At 46.4% G+C, this 16,903-nt stretch overlaps 1 protein-coding gene across 2 annotated transcripts in view; it reads left to right on the top strand.

Moving 5' to 3' along the window:
* SLC1A7 (solute carrier family 1 member 7) overlaps positions 1-16,903 on the top strand; it is a 73,609-nt gene that overhangs the window by 18,924 nt on the left and 37,782 nt on the right. For both annotated transcript variants that reach the window (XM_044301422.1, XM_044301423.1), the window contains exon 3: positions 10,234-10,449. In XM_044301422.1, the coding sequence (XP_044157357.1) occupies positions 10,234-10,449 (216 nt within the window). The remainder of the gene's footprint in view (positions 1-10,233; positions 10,450-16,903) is intronic.

Here is a 16,903-nt window from a genome sequence, read left to right as displayed (position 1 = left end):
TTTGGACCCTACTACAAAACGGGGCCACTTTTTATATTTTTTCCAGGGCCACTTTGCGTTCCCTGGCAGTGCTGAAGTGTGGCTGCTACCTCCGCCTCTCCAAACAACTACTTGTCCGATTCGGCGATTTGTTTCCATTCGGAAACCATTTATTGCATTTGCTTTGACCTTTTATGACCTTAGCTCTACCGAAATAGCACAGAGTAATGCATTACCTAATTGGTAATAAGATGTCAATTTGCTGGCACGAAGCTACGTGACTGTCAAGAACATGAAAACAAATCCACGCAAACAAGGTGCACACAGTAAGACTATGAGTGAGCCGGATTACAGGGCGTCACCTCTCCATCTGGTGTCAGGAGCTGTGGTACAACAGTAAATATCTAGACGTCAGCCAGCAGAATTAATGGGGGGGTGCACTTGGTCAAAGGCTAAGGACATTTTTTTGACGGTCACTTTATTATTATTATTGCATTCTGCTTATCTTGGGCTAAAACTAAGGTTTTGCAATTGGTCCGCAAAGGGGTTCTCTAGGATTTACCTATTCATGACCTATCTTCAGAATAGGTCATCAATATAAGATTGGCATGGCCTGAATCCCAGCATTCCCGCTGATCAGCTATTTGAGCCTGTGCCCTCCCCGCAGCTTACCAAGCACAGCGCCATACACTATGTAGTGGTTGTGCTTGGTATTGCAGCTCAGCCCATTCACATAAATGGGGATGAGCTGCTCCTAGGCTATGTGACAGATGAACGTGACATCACATGGCCAAGGAAGAGGTCTAAGCACTCACGGAGCACGGCGGCCTCTTCAGTTGATCAGTGGAGGTGCCAAGGGTCGACCCGTGAGGATCTCATAATGATGACCTATCCTGAGGATCAGTCATCACTAGGTAAATTCCAGAGAACCCCTCTACAAATGTTCAGCAGCTTGTCCTCTGCAGCCCTCAGCTTCCCCTCTCTCTGCAGACTGGTCTATCTCCTTCTCAGCCCTCGTGGCTCCATCTGTAGCCCTTATTTCTAGCTCCATGACAGATCATATACAGTCACATAAACCATATTCTTATCAAACTCATAAGAACTTAAATGAGTGTTTATGAGCTGTCAGGAGTGAAGAGAAAAGGGCTAAAGATGGAGCCAAGAGAGCTGAGAAGGCAAAAGACCAGTCTGCAGAGAGAGAGGAAAAGCTGAGGGCTACAGAGAACAAACTAAAGAAAATTTGTAATAAATACCAATTGGAAAAATCATTTTTAACCCAAGACGTGTAGAACGCAATAATAAAAAGTGCTCCAAAGGTGTTCACATCCCTTAAATCACAGCAATACTATTGGTTTACATTTCATCTTGTTTCTTTACGCACTGTATTTGCACGTGGCTATTAGGCCTCATGCACACGACCGTTGCTTGGGTCCGCATCCGAGCCGCCGTTTTGGCGGCTCGGATGCGGACCCATTGCGGACAGCACTCCGCGTGCTGTCCGCATCCGTGGCTCCATTCCGCGGCCCCCGTTAAAAAAATATAACATGTCGTATTCTTGTCCGCGCTTTGCGGACAAGAATAGGCATTTATATTGCCGGCGCCTGTTCCGTTCAACAAATTGCGGAAGGCAACACGGGCGGCTTCCGTTTTTTGCGGATCCGCGGTTTGCGGACCACAAAAAACGGCACGGCCTTGTGCATGAGGCCTTAGGATGGTGCTTTCTACATGACACTTCATTGATTTGGTGATTGAATCTTTAGCCCACATGTATCGCAAAATGTGAGCAGTGATGGTACTCCGTCCAGGGGCACAGCCATTGGTCTAGTTGTTGAGGTGTGCAGGCTAGAGCAGCGGCCATGTTGATTAGGGGCTGATTGTCTTATATGTGTTTCATAGTGATGTGTCTGGTCGATATACCACTCCCTCCAGTGAGCAAAGGACATCCTTTAATTCATTGTTGCCAACGTCATCTATTGTTAATTGCTGCCATCTATTGGTATACCGTACTATGGGGCACCTTCTTTTATAGTGTTCATAGACGAAGATGCAATAAGATTTCATTGGGGTATTCTGCATGCTTTGCCTCCTACCGAGTGGCAGTACTCCTCTGAGCATTGTGCCCTATTGTAAGTTTTCTAGTTTATAGACGGGCACCGCACTAGGAGGAATGCCGCGGTTCCTTGTTCTGCTGTCTAGCAGGGGTCACTGGGCATAGAGCCCAATAATGACTGATCTCATGCCAAGTGGTTTAAATGGAGCTACCATAAAAGAATGTGTCCGTTTGCCAGCTAAGTGTACAGTCCCTTAAGGCCTTATTCACATGACTGCGTGATTCTTGAAAAACGGGCGGCTTCTGTGTACATTCCGTTATTTTTTTTTCTCACTCCCATAGACTTGAATGGGCAGGTCTGATTTGCAAGGGAAGGAGTATAAAACAGCAGCCTGAACCAATGATGAGATAGGGGGCATGTCTCAGACTACCGCCGACCCGCTGCAGGAGAGGTAGTTCAGCTGTAATTACACTCTTACTGATCGCGGTTCACCTCCAATGGATCGGATTTAAAACGATGACAAGGAGCAAGATTGGAGAAAAATACATTGCAGGAAACCATCCCCTATAGCAGTGATGGCTAACCTCTGGCACTCCAGCTGTGGTGAAACTACGACTCCCAGCATGCTCCATTCATTTCTATGGTGTTCTGAGAACAGCCAAGCAAGTCTACATCTTGGGAGTTGTAGTTTTCCCACGGCTGGAGTGCCGGAGGTTAGTCATCACAGGTCCATAGGTTCTTGCTTACAGTCACTTAAAAAACCAATACACATTACAGCCTGTCTGACAAGCAAAGCATACAGGCCAGATGTTAAAGAGGCTCTGTCACCGGGATCAACCCTATAAAACCAGGCATATGGCCTAGTAGGGTTGATGACGCTGAGTAAAACGATCCCTTTCTTTGCAGTGTAAGTGCCAGCGCTCTGAAGAAAGTAGTACTTTTACACAAACCAGCTATTGGAGCACCAGGAGGCATACCTATGCGGTTTGAGCACTGCTCCGAGCGACATCCCCATTGTAAACAACAGCCACCCCCCCTCCCTTAGACTGACAGAGAAATCTCGCACCTGCGCACTGAATCTCTAGCACGGTGCATGAGCGCCACATCTTCTGCTGCTTGCCAAGCAGCTAAGATGATTAGTGCGCAAGCGCAGTTGACATCACTGAACGTGGAAGTGGAGGTGACTGCAGATAAAGTCGATGGCGCCTTCACTTCCCGGTTCAGTGACGTCAATGGCACTTGCGCACTAATCCTCTTCGCTGCTCCACAAGCAGCAGAATACGTGGTCTGCATGTGCCATCCTAGCGATACAGAGCACAAACGTGAAAAATCAGCGCTAGATTTCATGCGGGCACCGTCATAGTGCAGCTGGACTCGCTGCAGGATGTGGCCTTATTCACACGTCAGTGATTCACGGACAGCACACGTACCCATTCATTTTAGGGTACATTCACACTTGCGGCAGAGTGATGCGGCAAGCAGTTCCGTCATCGGAACTGCCTGCCGGATCCGGCAAATTGTATGCCAACTGATGGCATTTGTAAGACTGATCAGGATCCTGATCCGTCTTACAAATACATTGAAATGCTGGACGTCTTTCTGTTGTCATCCGGAAAAACGGATCTGGCATTTATTTTTTTCACCTTTTTTTTCCGGGTCTGCGCATTCGCAGACGGGAAGGACGGATCTGGCACTAATAAATTCCTATGGAAAAAAATGCCGGCATTCAGGCAAGTCTTCAGTTTTTTTGGCCGGAGATAAAACCGTAGCATGCTGCGGTTTTATCTCTGTCCTGATCGGTCAAAAAGACTGAACTGAAGACATCCTGATGCATCCTGAGCGGATTGCTCTCTATTCAGAATGCATGGGGATGAAACTGATCAGTTATTTTTTATAGAGCCCCTAGGACGGAACTCAGTGCCGGAAAAGAAAAATGCTAGTGTGAAAGTGCCCTAAATGTGCATTTTCACACATCCGTGTTTGAGCACAGAAGCTCTATTTTTATCCGCCATGCCCATTATAGTCTATGGCAGGCATGCTCAACCTGCGGCCCTCCAGCTGTTGCGAAACTACAACTCCCAGCATGCCTTAGCCTACAGCTATCAGCCTACAGCAGGGCAGGGTGGGAGTTGTAGTTTTACAACAGCTGGAGGGCCGCAGGTTGAGCATCCCTGGTCTATGGGAACGGACATGTGAACCAATTCTTCACAGAATTCTTCACGGATAAATCACTGACACTCTTATCACAGATTTCATCTTGAACATGTGAATAAGGCCTAAGTATGTGACAGGGATATTTCCATCTCAGGCAGTTATGGCCTCACGCACATGATTGTGTTTATATTGTGGTACGCAAACCATTAATCCACAAAATACGGACTCCTTCCTTGTGAAATCCGCATTCTTTTCACTCCCATTACTAGAAATTACTGTTCATGTCTGCAATACGGACAAGAACAGGACATGTTCTATAATTGGTGGAAGGATGAGTACTGCACACGGAAGACATTCGTGTGCTGCTGGTTTATTTTATTTTTTTGCGGACCGATAGAAATGAATGGATCCGTGTGCAGTCCCCAAGAAATGCGGATACGGATACAAAATATGGTCGTGTGCTCGTGCCTATAAGCGTATCCATAAATATATGATGTGTTGCGGGAATCTGCATCAATGTCACGAACAGGGGCTCACCCCACACGTTCCTCCAAACGCATGGCTACCCTCCATTATAGTGAACTGAACATATGGAAAAAGAAATCTGAGCGCGTATACACCGCCACCAGGGGCGTAGCTATAGGGGGTGCAGAGGTAGCAGTCGCTACCGGGCCCAGGAGCCTGAGGGGACCCAAAGACTCTTGTGTTACATAAGAAGACACACAAAGCACTGAGGGAAGGGGGGCCCAAGCCTAACTCTTGCACCAGGGCCCATGAGCCTTTAGCTACACCCCTGACCGCCACCTTCTGCGTCCGAGGCCACCATGATGTTGCCGATTGACCATTGCTGCCCAAGGGTTATAGTCAGTGTGAAATGTCAAGGGAATTTGAAGAGGTCACACAGGAGGCGAGCTTTGTTGTTGTGAAAGCTGCTTGTCCATGTGTGGCTCTCCTTTGTGTAAGACGTAGGCGGTGAGATTAGCCTCCGCGTGATCGGCGTAAGCGTCCCAGGCAGCTCCTCCAATAATCCACATGTGGGCCGCTCACTTCCCAGGTGGCTTCTTGCACTTGATTTCTGTTCTTTTTCCATATCCAAAAACACAAGCAAACATTGTACAGAAACAGGTGCAAAGAGTGAGAAAACATGTCGCGAGTCAGAAGATCACAGGTCACCTTCTAAACGTTCTGCCAGCTCTCCGGGCCCGAAAAGCAATTATTGTACCAAATACAGTGGAAATCTGCCTTAAAATGTATATGAATCACGCCTTTTTGTAAAAAGCTATTTATTTTGGCTGATTCTGCAGATTGGGTTTGTGCTGGCTGAAGTTGCATAGCCTTGTGCCTCCAAGAAACTTTTTGGAGTTTAATACAAATTACGCGGTATCATGTGGTTTACGTAAACCAATGCAGTTTCAACCTCACAGAAGTCTTGGCTGAAAGAAAATTAAAAAATTAAAAATTAAAAAATCCTGATAGACGGTACTTCCCTTCGACAGCCACCCCATGCTGCTTGTCACTGGGCCGTTCGCTGGCCACAAGAGCAACATGTCATTTGTAGTGCTTCAGGCCAGGGGCGGATGTCCCATATATGCAACCTGGGCAGTTACACAGGGTCACAGTAGTTCAAAGGGTTGTCCCACGAAAAAACTATTCTGCTGTTTTTAAACCAGCACCTGAATCTGAATTCTTTTGTAACTGCATATAATTAAAAAATTTAGCATAGCCACTGAGTTATCTCATATAATATATCTGTATAGCACTAAGAGCTCCCATCACTCACTTCTAGTCGGTATTGTACCACTTATCTGGAACGACCCCCATTTCTTAGCTCTATTGTTTGTATATAAAATGGTGTGCAGCCATTTAGTTTTTTGTAATTATCATTGCTTCATGGATATGCACCTGTGATCCTGAAGGTTTTAGTCAAAATTTTCTTGCAATCTATTGAGGGTAGCGCCTCTTTTAGACTGAACTCGCCCATCTACCTGGGACTTCTGAGCAGAGTACGTTTGTAGCTGGTTCCTACACTGCCCTGAATATTGGAGGCTTAAGTAAGTCCAAAGTGAGGCAGTATATTTAGTGTTAGGGAAGCCACCTTGACGCCTGGTAGATGGGCCCGACACGTATGTGCGCTAAGAGCTTCCATTACTCACTTGTAGTCGGTATTGTACCACTTATCTGGAATGACCCCCATTTCTTAGCTCTATTGTTTGTATATATAATGGTGTGCAGCCATTTAGTTTTTTGTAATTATGTTTGCTTCATGGATATGCACCTGTGATTCTGAAGGTTTAAAGCCTTGCGTTGTCCGGATCCGGCGTGTACTCCACTTGCCGGAATTACACGCCGGATCCGGAAAAACGCAAGTGAACTGAAAGCATTTGAAGACGGATCCGTCTTCAAAATGCGTTCAGTGTTACTATGGCAGCCAGGACGCTATTAAAGTCCTGGTTGCCATAGTAGTAGTGGGGAGCGGGGGAGCGGTATACTTACAGTTCGTGCGGCCCCCGGGGCGCTCCAGAATGACGTCAGAGCGCCCCATGCGCATAGATGACGTGCCATGCGATCACGTGATCCATGCGCTTGGGGCGCCCTGACGTCACTCTGGAGCTCCCCGGGAGCCGCACGGATGGTAAGTATGCTGCTCCCCCGCTCCCCACTACACTTTACCATGGCTGCCAGGACTTTAGCGTCCTGGCAGCCATGGTAACCATTCAGAAAAAGCTAAACGTCGGATCCGGCAATGCGCCGAAACGACGTTTAGCTTAAGGCCGGATCCGGATCAATGCCTTTCAATGGGCATTAATTCCGGATCCGGCCTTGTGGCAAGTGTTCAGGAATTTTGGCCGGAGCAAAAAGCGCAGCATGCTGCGGTATTTTCTCCGGCCAAAAAACGTTCCGTTCCGGAACTGAAGACATCCTGATGCATCCTGAACAGATTTCTCTCCATTCAGAATGCATCAGGATAAAACTGATCAGGATTCTTCCGGCATAGAGCCTCGACGACGGAACTCTATGGCGGAAGACAAGAACGCAAGTGTGAAAGAGCCCTTAGTCTAAATTTTCTTGCAATATATTGAGGGTAGCGCCTCATTTAGACTGAACTCGCCCATCTACCTGGGACTTCTGAGCAGAGTACGTTTGTAGCTGGTTCCTACACTGCCCTGAATATTGTAGGCTTAAGTAAGTCCAAAGTGAGGCAGTATATTTAGCGATAGGGAAGCCACCTTGACGCCTGGTAGATGGGCCCGACACGTATGTGCGCTAAGAGCTTCCATTACTCATTTATAGTCGGTATTGTACCACTTTTATCTAGAATGACCCCCATTTCTTAGCTCTATTGTTTGTATATATAACGGTGTGCAGCAATTTTGTTTTTTGTAATTATGTATAGCGCCACCTGTATTTTTTGTTTTCTCATTTCTTTGACCTGCTCACTGAGATGGCCGCACATGCTCAGTTTCATCCTTCAATTGCCTCCTGAGCTGTGATAGGGAGAGCTGAGACACGCCCCCTGAGCTGTGATAGGGAGAGCTGAGACACGCCCCCTGAGTTGTGATAGGGAGAGCTGAGACACCCCCCCTGAGCTGCAGCAGGAAAGACACGCCCTTGAGCTGTCAGCTTGATATAAATCTAGCAGAGCCATGAATGGGGAGATCTCTGGACCCATGTGAGGTACAGGGCTGGTTCTAGCTTTGTTAGAAAGAGATTGTCATGGAGAATATGTGTCAGATGTCTGATTTTCATTTTTTTACATTAGGCATGGGACAACCCTTTTAAAGGGGTTATTCGTGCAGACCAACCTATGTGGCCAGACCTAGAGAGGGAATGATACTTACCTGATCCCTGCCGCTGGGTTCCGGTTCCTTTCCTGTGACAAACTTCACCATGGCTTATTGCTATTGGATGGCTCGGCCATATATACAATATGATGCTGTCACTGAGACCTAATTATCGCAGTGCGGACTGGTAGACTGGTAAGGAGTATTGACAGTAATTACAGACTTTTTTTGGCTAACTTTCTAAGGGCGTTAGTTTTTTGTTCTAAAACCCAAACCTGACTCAATTACACACAGCCATAGCGTTAAAGGGGTTGTCCAGAAAACAAATTGCTGCTTTCCATCAAAAAACAGTTCTACGTCTGTCTATGGATTTGCTTCAGCTCTGGTGACGTGAACAGGACCGAGCTACAAGGCACCATGCACCCAGTGTATAAGTGAGGTGCTGTTTTTCTAATGCTTTCAATTATGAATGCCTGCAGCTGCCACTAGGGGGAGCTTTCCGCATTTATACATCTCTCAGTGATCTCAACAGTTGCTGTATAAATATGGACTCAGTTAGTTCTGCTTAGTGGTGCCTACAAGCAGACAGATTTTTATTCATTTAAAGAAGACATGTCACTTCTCCTGACATGTTTGTTTTAGGCTACTTTCACACTAGCGTTCGGGCGGATCCGTCTGCATTATTTTTAGCATAGAACAGCTAAGTGTGAAAATAGCCTAGTACGGATCCGTCCAGACTTTCAATGTAAAGTCAATGGGGGACGGATCCGTTTGAAGATTGAGCCACATTGTGGCATCTTCAAACGGATCCGTCCCCATTGACTTACATTGAAAGTCTGGACGGATCCGCACGGATCCGCACGCCTCCGCACGGCCAGGCGGACACCCGAACGCTGCAAGCAGCGTTCAGCTGTCCGCCTGTCCGTGCGGAGGCGAGCGGAGCGGAGGCTGAACGCCGCCAGACTGATGCAGTCTGAGCGGATCCGCCTCCATTCAGACTGCATCAGGGCTGGACGGCTGCGTTCGGGTCCGCTCGTGAGCTCCTTCAAACGGAGCTCACGAACGGAAACCCGAACGCTAGTGTGAAAGTAGCCTAAGTAACTACTTGCATTACCCTTGTAATAACAATTCTGGAGCCTCTATTCTTATGGCTCTATGTTGTGCCATTCCTTTATTATTCCTGTTGGAAGTTATGACTGAATTGCTAGCAGTTTGCAATGAAGATTAGGATGGATGTTTTACCAGTTGGGGTTGTGTCCCTGCACAGTCAGACACTGATTTGATAATGTCAGACTGTGCAGGGACACCCCCCCCCCCCTTCACTGATAATGTAGTACCCCAGAGGGGGCACTACCATTCTTACAACTAGCTACTGTCTCTAATGGTTAGCAGAGAATGTCATCTGTGTATTTAATTTCAGGTCCTCTGATACTGTGCCTTAATAATATTGCTACGCAACTGTTATTAAATATAATGTGCCTGGTTGTCCTGCAGGTGGCAGTGTATCTGGCAGAGAGTACCTTTAGATAGAACTTACCATTCCATTCTTCCCCTTTTGGGCAGAAGTGGCCTAGTCCTGGAGGAAGCGATAGTGGAGTCAAGAAGGGGAGTTGAGAGTTGGAGCAAGAGAGTGGGGTAGCATGGTGTGGTGAGGTAGCGTTTCCCCTCACTGCTGCAGGAGCTTGGGAAAGCAGCTCTGAGAGCAGCCCACTCCTGATATATAAAAGGACTCTGTACTTCTGAGAGGAACAATGGAGCCAAAGACAACCTACTCAGCAAAACGGGTCACAGGATACCTCACTCTGATAAGAAACAGTAACTGAAGCTGAGAGGAACCAGACTGAAGCCAAAGATTAGCACAGCAGCAGAGAGATAAAGCAAAGTGTTGAAGTTTGCCTGCCAGATTACGCTTAGGCTGCATTCACACGTCCGCAATTTCATTCCGCATTCTGCGGAACGGAATTGCGAATCTATTCATTCCTATGGGGCAGCACTATGTGCTGCCCGGACACGGAATTGCGGATACGCACTTCCGTTCCTCAAAATAATAGAGCGGACAAGAACAGGCATATTCTATTAGTGCCGGCAATGTGCGGTCCGCAAAATGCGGAACGCACATTGCCGCTTCCTGTGTTTTGCAGATCCATGGCTCCGTGGATCCGCAAAATACGTTGCGGACGTGTGAATGGAGCCTTAGCCTGCTGGAGCCATTGATGTATTTGGTACTTTGGTATTTCTAACTTATTTCCTCTTTTCTCCATTTTTAGCTTGATGTCTGGCTTGGCTGCTCTCGATGCTAAGACGTCCAGTCGTTTGGGTATTTTCACCATTGCCTACTACTTATGGACCACCTTTGTGGCGGTGATTGTGGGAATCATCATGGTATCCATCATCCACCCTGGGGGTGCAGCCCAGAAGGAGAACACAGAACATAGTGGGAAGCCGGTTATGAGCTCAGCGGACGCTCTGCTGGACCTGATCCGGTAACTGCGCAGTCCGTGGCTGAGTTATAGTACAGATCCATCAAGAGGTTTATCAGAGGTTTCCAAGGAGGAGTATTTAGCGCTGAGCAGTAAGGAAATGATGCAAACAGCTCTCTGATTCTATGACATTACATATGTGTCACATGCTGTCCTATCTATAGGGGTTCTACATGTCATTCTATAGATAGTTGGTATCAAGTACTCCTTAGATAGTTGGTATTACTTTCAAATAAGTTCTGTGAACACATGACTGCATGATACTATTTAGCAATGCTGATTTAGACAGTCTAATTTTACTAGGCTACTTTCACATCTGCGTTGTGCTGTCCGGTTTGGAGATCCGGCGCAGGCTGTCAAAAACCCCAGCTCAACACTTCTGTTTTGTCCACATTCATTGTCAATGGGGAAAAAAACGGAACCAACCGGAACATAGTGCACCAGAATGCATTCCGTTCCGGTTTGTTGTGTTCCAATGCCGGACACAAAAACGCTGCAAGCAACGTTTTTGTCTACGGTATGAGAAACTGAAGAAGCGGGATCTGGCACCAAAAACCATGTAAGCAAATGGTGCCAGATCAGTTTTTTCGCGGACAGTTTCTTCATTTCAGAGATAATACAACCGAATCCGTTCTGAACAGATGCAGCCGGTTGTATTATTATAACGGAAGCGTTTTTGCTGTGGTTGTGTGATCTCATGCCAGATCTCAAAACCAGACAGCAAAAACGCGGATGTGAAAGTAGCCTTAGTCACATTTACTTCTGAAAGTTCGCTTGTTTTGGAGGCATTTGCGCCTAGTTCTAGACTAATTCAGGAGTTGTCAAATTTTTTTGTTCTTTTTTTTACGACTTAGGCTACTTTCACATATACGTTTTGCATTTCGGTTTTGAGATTCGTCAGAGGATTTCAAAACTGGGGCAAAACACTTCCGTTTTGTCCCTATTCATTGTCAATTGAGACAAACGGAACAAAGCAGATCAGGATGCATTCTGTTCCGGTTTGTTCAGTTTTTTGCTGCGGTTTTGTGTCCGGTCTGCGAAACCAGAATGAAATGCATCCGGTGTGCAAAACTGAACAAACCCGATCCGCCATAAAAAACAATAAAAAGTTAATGGTGCCGGATCCGTTTTTATTCGGTAACGGTTTGTTCAGTTTCTATTTAATGCAACCAGATCTGCACAAAACAGATTCATCCGGATGTATTAAATGAAACGGAAGCGTCACAGGATCTCAAAACCTGAATAAAATAACGCTAATGTGAAAGTAGACTCAGGCTACTTTCATACTAGCGTTTTTGCTGGATCCGGTGGGGTTCAGCAAAAACGCTTCCGTTACTGATAATACAACCGTCTGCATGCGTTATGAACGGATCCGGTTGTATTATCTTTAACATAGCCAAGACGGATCTGTCATGAACTAAATTGAAAGTCAACGGAGGACGGATCCGTTTTCTATTGTGGCAGAGAAAACATATCCATCCCCATTGACTTGCATTGGGGGTCATGCCGGATCCGTCTTGCTCTGCATCCCAGGACAGAAAGCAAACTACAACATGTTGCGGTTTTCTCTCCGGTATGGGAACGCAACTAAATGGAACGGAATGCATTTTGGTGCATTCCGTTCTGTTCAGTTTTGTCCCCATTGACAATGAATGGGGACAAAACTGAATCGTTTTTTTCCGGTATTGAGCTAGTGTGAAAGTAGCCTTAGGTGCAAAAACAGTCCAATTTTTACTCCACTCCAGAGCTGGCCTATTTTATTTGACAGTTTTGAGTGGTAAAAGTACAACTTTTTTTTTTTGCACACGTGCGATTTTTCTCCGCACAGATGCTACTATTTTTCATGTGCGACTTTGAAAGAGATTTTCCACGATTTTAATATCAATATCAGATCCGACCAGCTGGTTGATGAGAAGGCCACGTGCCGTGCTAGTGCTGCCTTCTCTTCATTGTCTACCTGCTCGCCGTCGACATTGCAGCGGTGAGCAGGTGTAACTATCAGCCGTCCCATTCACGTCTATGGGGCGGCTCTGTAGTATACACTTGAATAGGAAAGAGCCGTCCCATAAAAGTGAATGGGACGGCTTCTTGTAATTACACTGCTCGCCGCTGCGATGTCGACGGCGAACAGGTAAACAATGAAGGTAAAGATGTGCTCGCACGCCACGCCGCCTTCTCTTCAGCCAGATGATCGGCGGGGGTGCCTGGTGGTCCGAACCCCGCCAATCTAATATTGATCCTGGAGATAGGTCTTCAATATTAAAATCCCGGATAACCCCTTCATTAAATACTTGGCAAAAGACTAACAGCCAAATCAAATACGCCAGTCTAATTTTACCGCTTAAAACAGGCGAGCTTGATAAATGTGCCCCCCAATCTCTGCCCAGTTCAGGGGTGGAAATGCTGTCTGTCACCTCTACCTGCTGGTAGGCATCCACCCTGGACGCTGGGTTCAGACCTGAGCGTACTGAACGTACGCTCTGTATGCGCGATTGTACGGGCGTTTGCAATCGCGCATACAGAGACAAGCGAACGCCCAGTGTCGCGCGTTCCCGCTGAAGTCTATGTACGGGAACGCGCGACAAGACGCCCCAAAGAAGCTCCTGTACTTCTTGGGGCGTCGGGCGTTTTACAGCGCGATCGTACGTGCTGTAAAACGCTCAGGTGAGAACCATTCCCATAGAGAATCATTGGTTCTTGCCTGTTGAGCGTTTTACAGCGCGTAGGAACGCGCTGTAAAACGCTCAGGTCTGAACCCAGCCGTAGGGAGAGGGGAGTAAAGCTGTCGAACGAACCCTTTGGCTGACAGCTATTCTTCCCGATTCCCCCATACATTCGGCATGTACACTCAGCTCGGGCCTGTTCTCTTCGCCCTACTGGGAACACGTGCACACTCAGCTGAGCTACTGTATGCATCTAGCAGACCAATCAACAGGTGGTTTTTTAAAAACTGTTCATCTTTTACTTAAAAGGGAATCAACGACCTCCCTATCCAACTGTTTGCATAGACCCATAGCAGTGAACGCTGTTTTTCTTCTGTTGAGTTATGATACTTTTTGCAAATATGCAAATTAGGACTTTGGTGCATCGAGGGTGTCACCATTGCCCTTGTTGCACCCAATCTCCACTTATTTATCATGTAGACAAAGTCAATACAAGGCACTTATGAGGGCGCGCTTGCACACTATAGGACAAGGCACTGACCTGGGACCGCAGGATTGCACATAGGCCAACACTTTTTTTCTAAATTGTGCAAGCACGACCACCGCTGATGGATTGCAGGGTGGTCATAACCCCTGGAAACGAGCAGTGCATAATGTGATGGAAAAATCAATCAAGAAAGCAAAGGAGGCAATATGGGCAATCACAATACATTAGTAAGTGCCTTGTATTAACTTTCTCCACATGATAAATACTACTGCTGAAGTGATACAACTCCTTTAAGTTCTTCGGACATGTTCTGTATTTATCAATGATCTTGTGATATTCTATTATATAACCGTCCTTTATATAGATGAAATCCTGCCCCACTTCAATACAGCATCCGTGAATTGTATGTCACATATAATATCAATCTCTTGGCACAATGTAGGGATAAATGGACCTTATAACAATGTGTGAGATTATCCTGGAAATGCTCCCAGCGTAATTTCACTACGTGAGTTATAGGAATGAAAATACTTTAATCCCCTTCAAACCAGAGCAACAATCTGCCGGGTGATCACGGGGTCTTGTCTCTCCGGAGCAATCTGAATCTGACCTGATATTCTTATCCTGCTTACTTGCTACTACATGATGTCAGTGCACTCACTATACAGTATCTGTAACTATAAAAATAAATTAAATCTTAACCCTTTCCCGACCACCCAACATAAATTTACGTTGGCGGCCGGGCATTTAAAAATGCCACCCGCTGCACGTGCCAGGGTAGCCGGGTATCTGCTGTTTCATATTAGCACTAAGGTCCACTTATGTGCATTACCACCGGTCGCTGACTTTTAACCCGTCAGATGGCATAGTCAAATATGACCACGGCATTTGGATGCCCTAAAAAAAGGAAGCGCGCGGGTGTCCGGGTGTGCACCAGTGCCCCCCGGTGGGGATCGGGGGAGCCAGAGCGTGTATATATGGCAGCCCCTGTCCTCCTGTGTAACAGGAGGCTGCTGCATATTAGTTTCTATGGAGTCTCTGCCTGTGGCAGGGCTCCATAGGAACATGGTAAAGTTCTCATTGACTCCAATGCTAATGCATTGGAGTCTATGAGACAAGCAATCTGATGATTGCTTGTTTTAGTTCTCGATGGGAACTATAAAAAAAAGTGTACAAAAAAAAAATGGGGAACTATAAAAAAAATGTACAAATAAAAACATTTGATAAAGTATGGGGGGGTGCCAGAGAAAGGACCCAGGCCCGCCACTGCTCAGCTTCCATTTACTTGACTGGGATTTGAGTTGCACTACCCCGTCACAGCCGCTACACAGTGGATGGAACCTTCTGCTTCCAGGTCTGTCCACCGTAGAGTTTCTGGTAACGGCAGTTGCCCAAAACAGCCGACCAGTGGGCCAACCAGGTACCAGACCTCCACCAGTATGATATTGCTGACTTAACCTGAGATATGATTCCACTCCCAGATTCTTTTCCCAAATGCGCAGTTGTTTCACCTTGTAGCCAAACAATCGGATTCCAGAGGCTGGCGCACTCACGTACACCCGCACCCTAGAGAGAAGTTTTTACACAATAGTGAAGTTCCACCAGGTAATTCCGCTAAAGGCAATTTATTCTACTTACAAAATGGACATAATAATACAGCCTTCTAAAATCTGAATGTCCTTGTCTTAAAAGCCCACAAGGACATGACGGAGGTACTGGTTAATACCACTCGACCCCCACCGCCGTACTGCCGTGACAATCTTCCCCTGCCCCCTTGCTTCACTCACGTCTCAACGTCCCCCTTTTCCCCTTAACCACCCCTTTTCTACCTCCTCAACAGGGTGGGTGGGTGGGCGCTCGCCTCACAAAATGGCCCCTGACCGGCTGCTGCTCACCACATTTAACCCCTCAGCCACCCCCACTAAATGAAACCCACCAATCCCTACACCAGGGGGTCTCGCTAACCACCCCCCTGTCATTGTCGCCTCCCCTAAAGGCTCCCGCCTCCCAGTCCGGCTCTACTTTCTGATTTTAGAAGGCTGTATTATTATGTCCATTTTGTAAGTAGAATAAATTGCTTTTAGCGGAATTACCTGGTGGAACTTCACTATTGTGTAAAAACTTCTCTCTAGGGTGCGGGTGTACGTGAGTGCGCCAGCCTCTGGAATCCGATTGTTTGGCTACAAGGTGAAACAACTGCGCATTTGGGAAAATAATCTGGGAGTGGAATCCTACACTCATAGGCAGCGCGATCGTCATCTTTTGGAACTTTTCACTGTGAAGCGAACTTTACCTACGTCGCTTGGTGGATCTGCAGCGCCGATAAGTAACCACAGAGATCAGAGACTGTCTGAATTTTATAGTTTAACCTGAGATATGTAATATACATGGGAATACAAGCAACAGTGTGTGTTTTGGTTGCTACTAGAAATGAGCGAATTTCAGGTTATGAAATTCGTTCACGCTTCATTTGGTGGTAAAAGCAGAATTGCGTTATGGATTCCGTTACCACGGACCATAACACAACTCTATGACGGAATGCATAACGAAATTCCTATAGAGGCATTCCGTTATTAATTTCGTCATAATAGAAGTCTATGGGCTGCATAACGGATCCGTCCCATTTTCGTTTTGCAGGAGAGGACTCCCCTGCGTAACATAAACCGGACGGATCCGTTATGCAGCTCATCTCTAGTTGCTACCCTTGGTAGATACTCACTTCTTCTTGCTCCTGCATCTTGCAGGTCTCTTCCCTGTGATGTGTTGCGATGTTATCTTGAATGAAGTACGTTGCCATGCTATTCTATCCTCCATTGCAGAAAACTGCAGACAGTTCCAAGTGTAAAAAAAAAATTGCATTGTGATATTACGTAACTGGTCAATCATATAATATTGCATGTGAGTTTAATACAACCACAGAGAGAAAATATGATGTCATGTGCAATTACGGATTATTCTGCGATACAGCACTCACATGAGAACTAACGCAATCACGTAACCCAATAATCGCATGTGATTTATTGCTGTGGACTTCTAGGCTTAAAGTCAAGCTGTTATGTAGATGAGAAAATAACTTTGTTATATCTGTTCCCGTCAGCCTTGCACAAAATATGGACTCCCCTAAACAGAAGTTCTGCCATAAGGCCTGGAGTGGACTTAGATTTATTTGTACTGAGAGGGGATGTGTAATGGTTTGCCAGAGTTTACGCCACAGTAATGTAATGTGCCAAAAGAACAAATCAGATCTTGGGAACACAAATTCTAAACTCTTGCTATTCCTGTCCCTCCGGATGTTGGTGCTTATTCC

This window comes from Bufo gargarizans, chromosome 7 (genome assembly GCF_014858855.1).
Source record: "Bufo gargarizans isolate SCDJY-AF-19 chromosome 7, ASM1485885v1, whole genome shotgun sequence".
Lineage (NCBI taxonomy): Eukaryota > Metazoa > Chordata > Amphibia > Anura > Bufonidae > Bufo > Bufo gargarizans.
The sequence above is the reverse complement of the archived record's forward strand: the minus strand, read 5'-3'. Positions and strand labels throughout refer to the sequence as shown.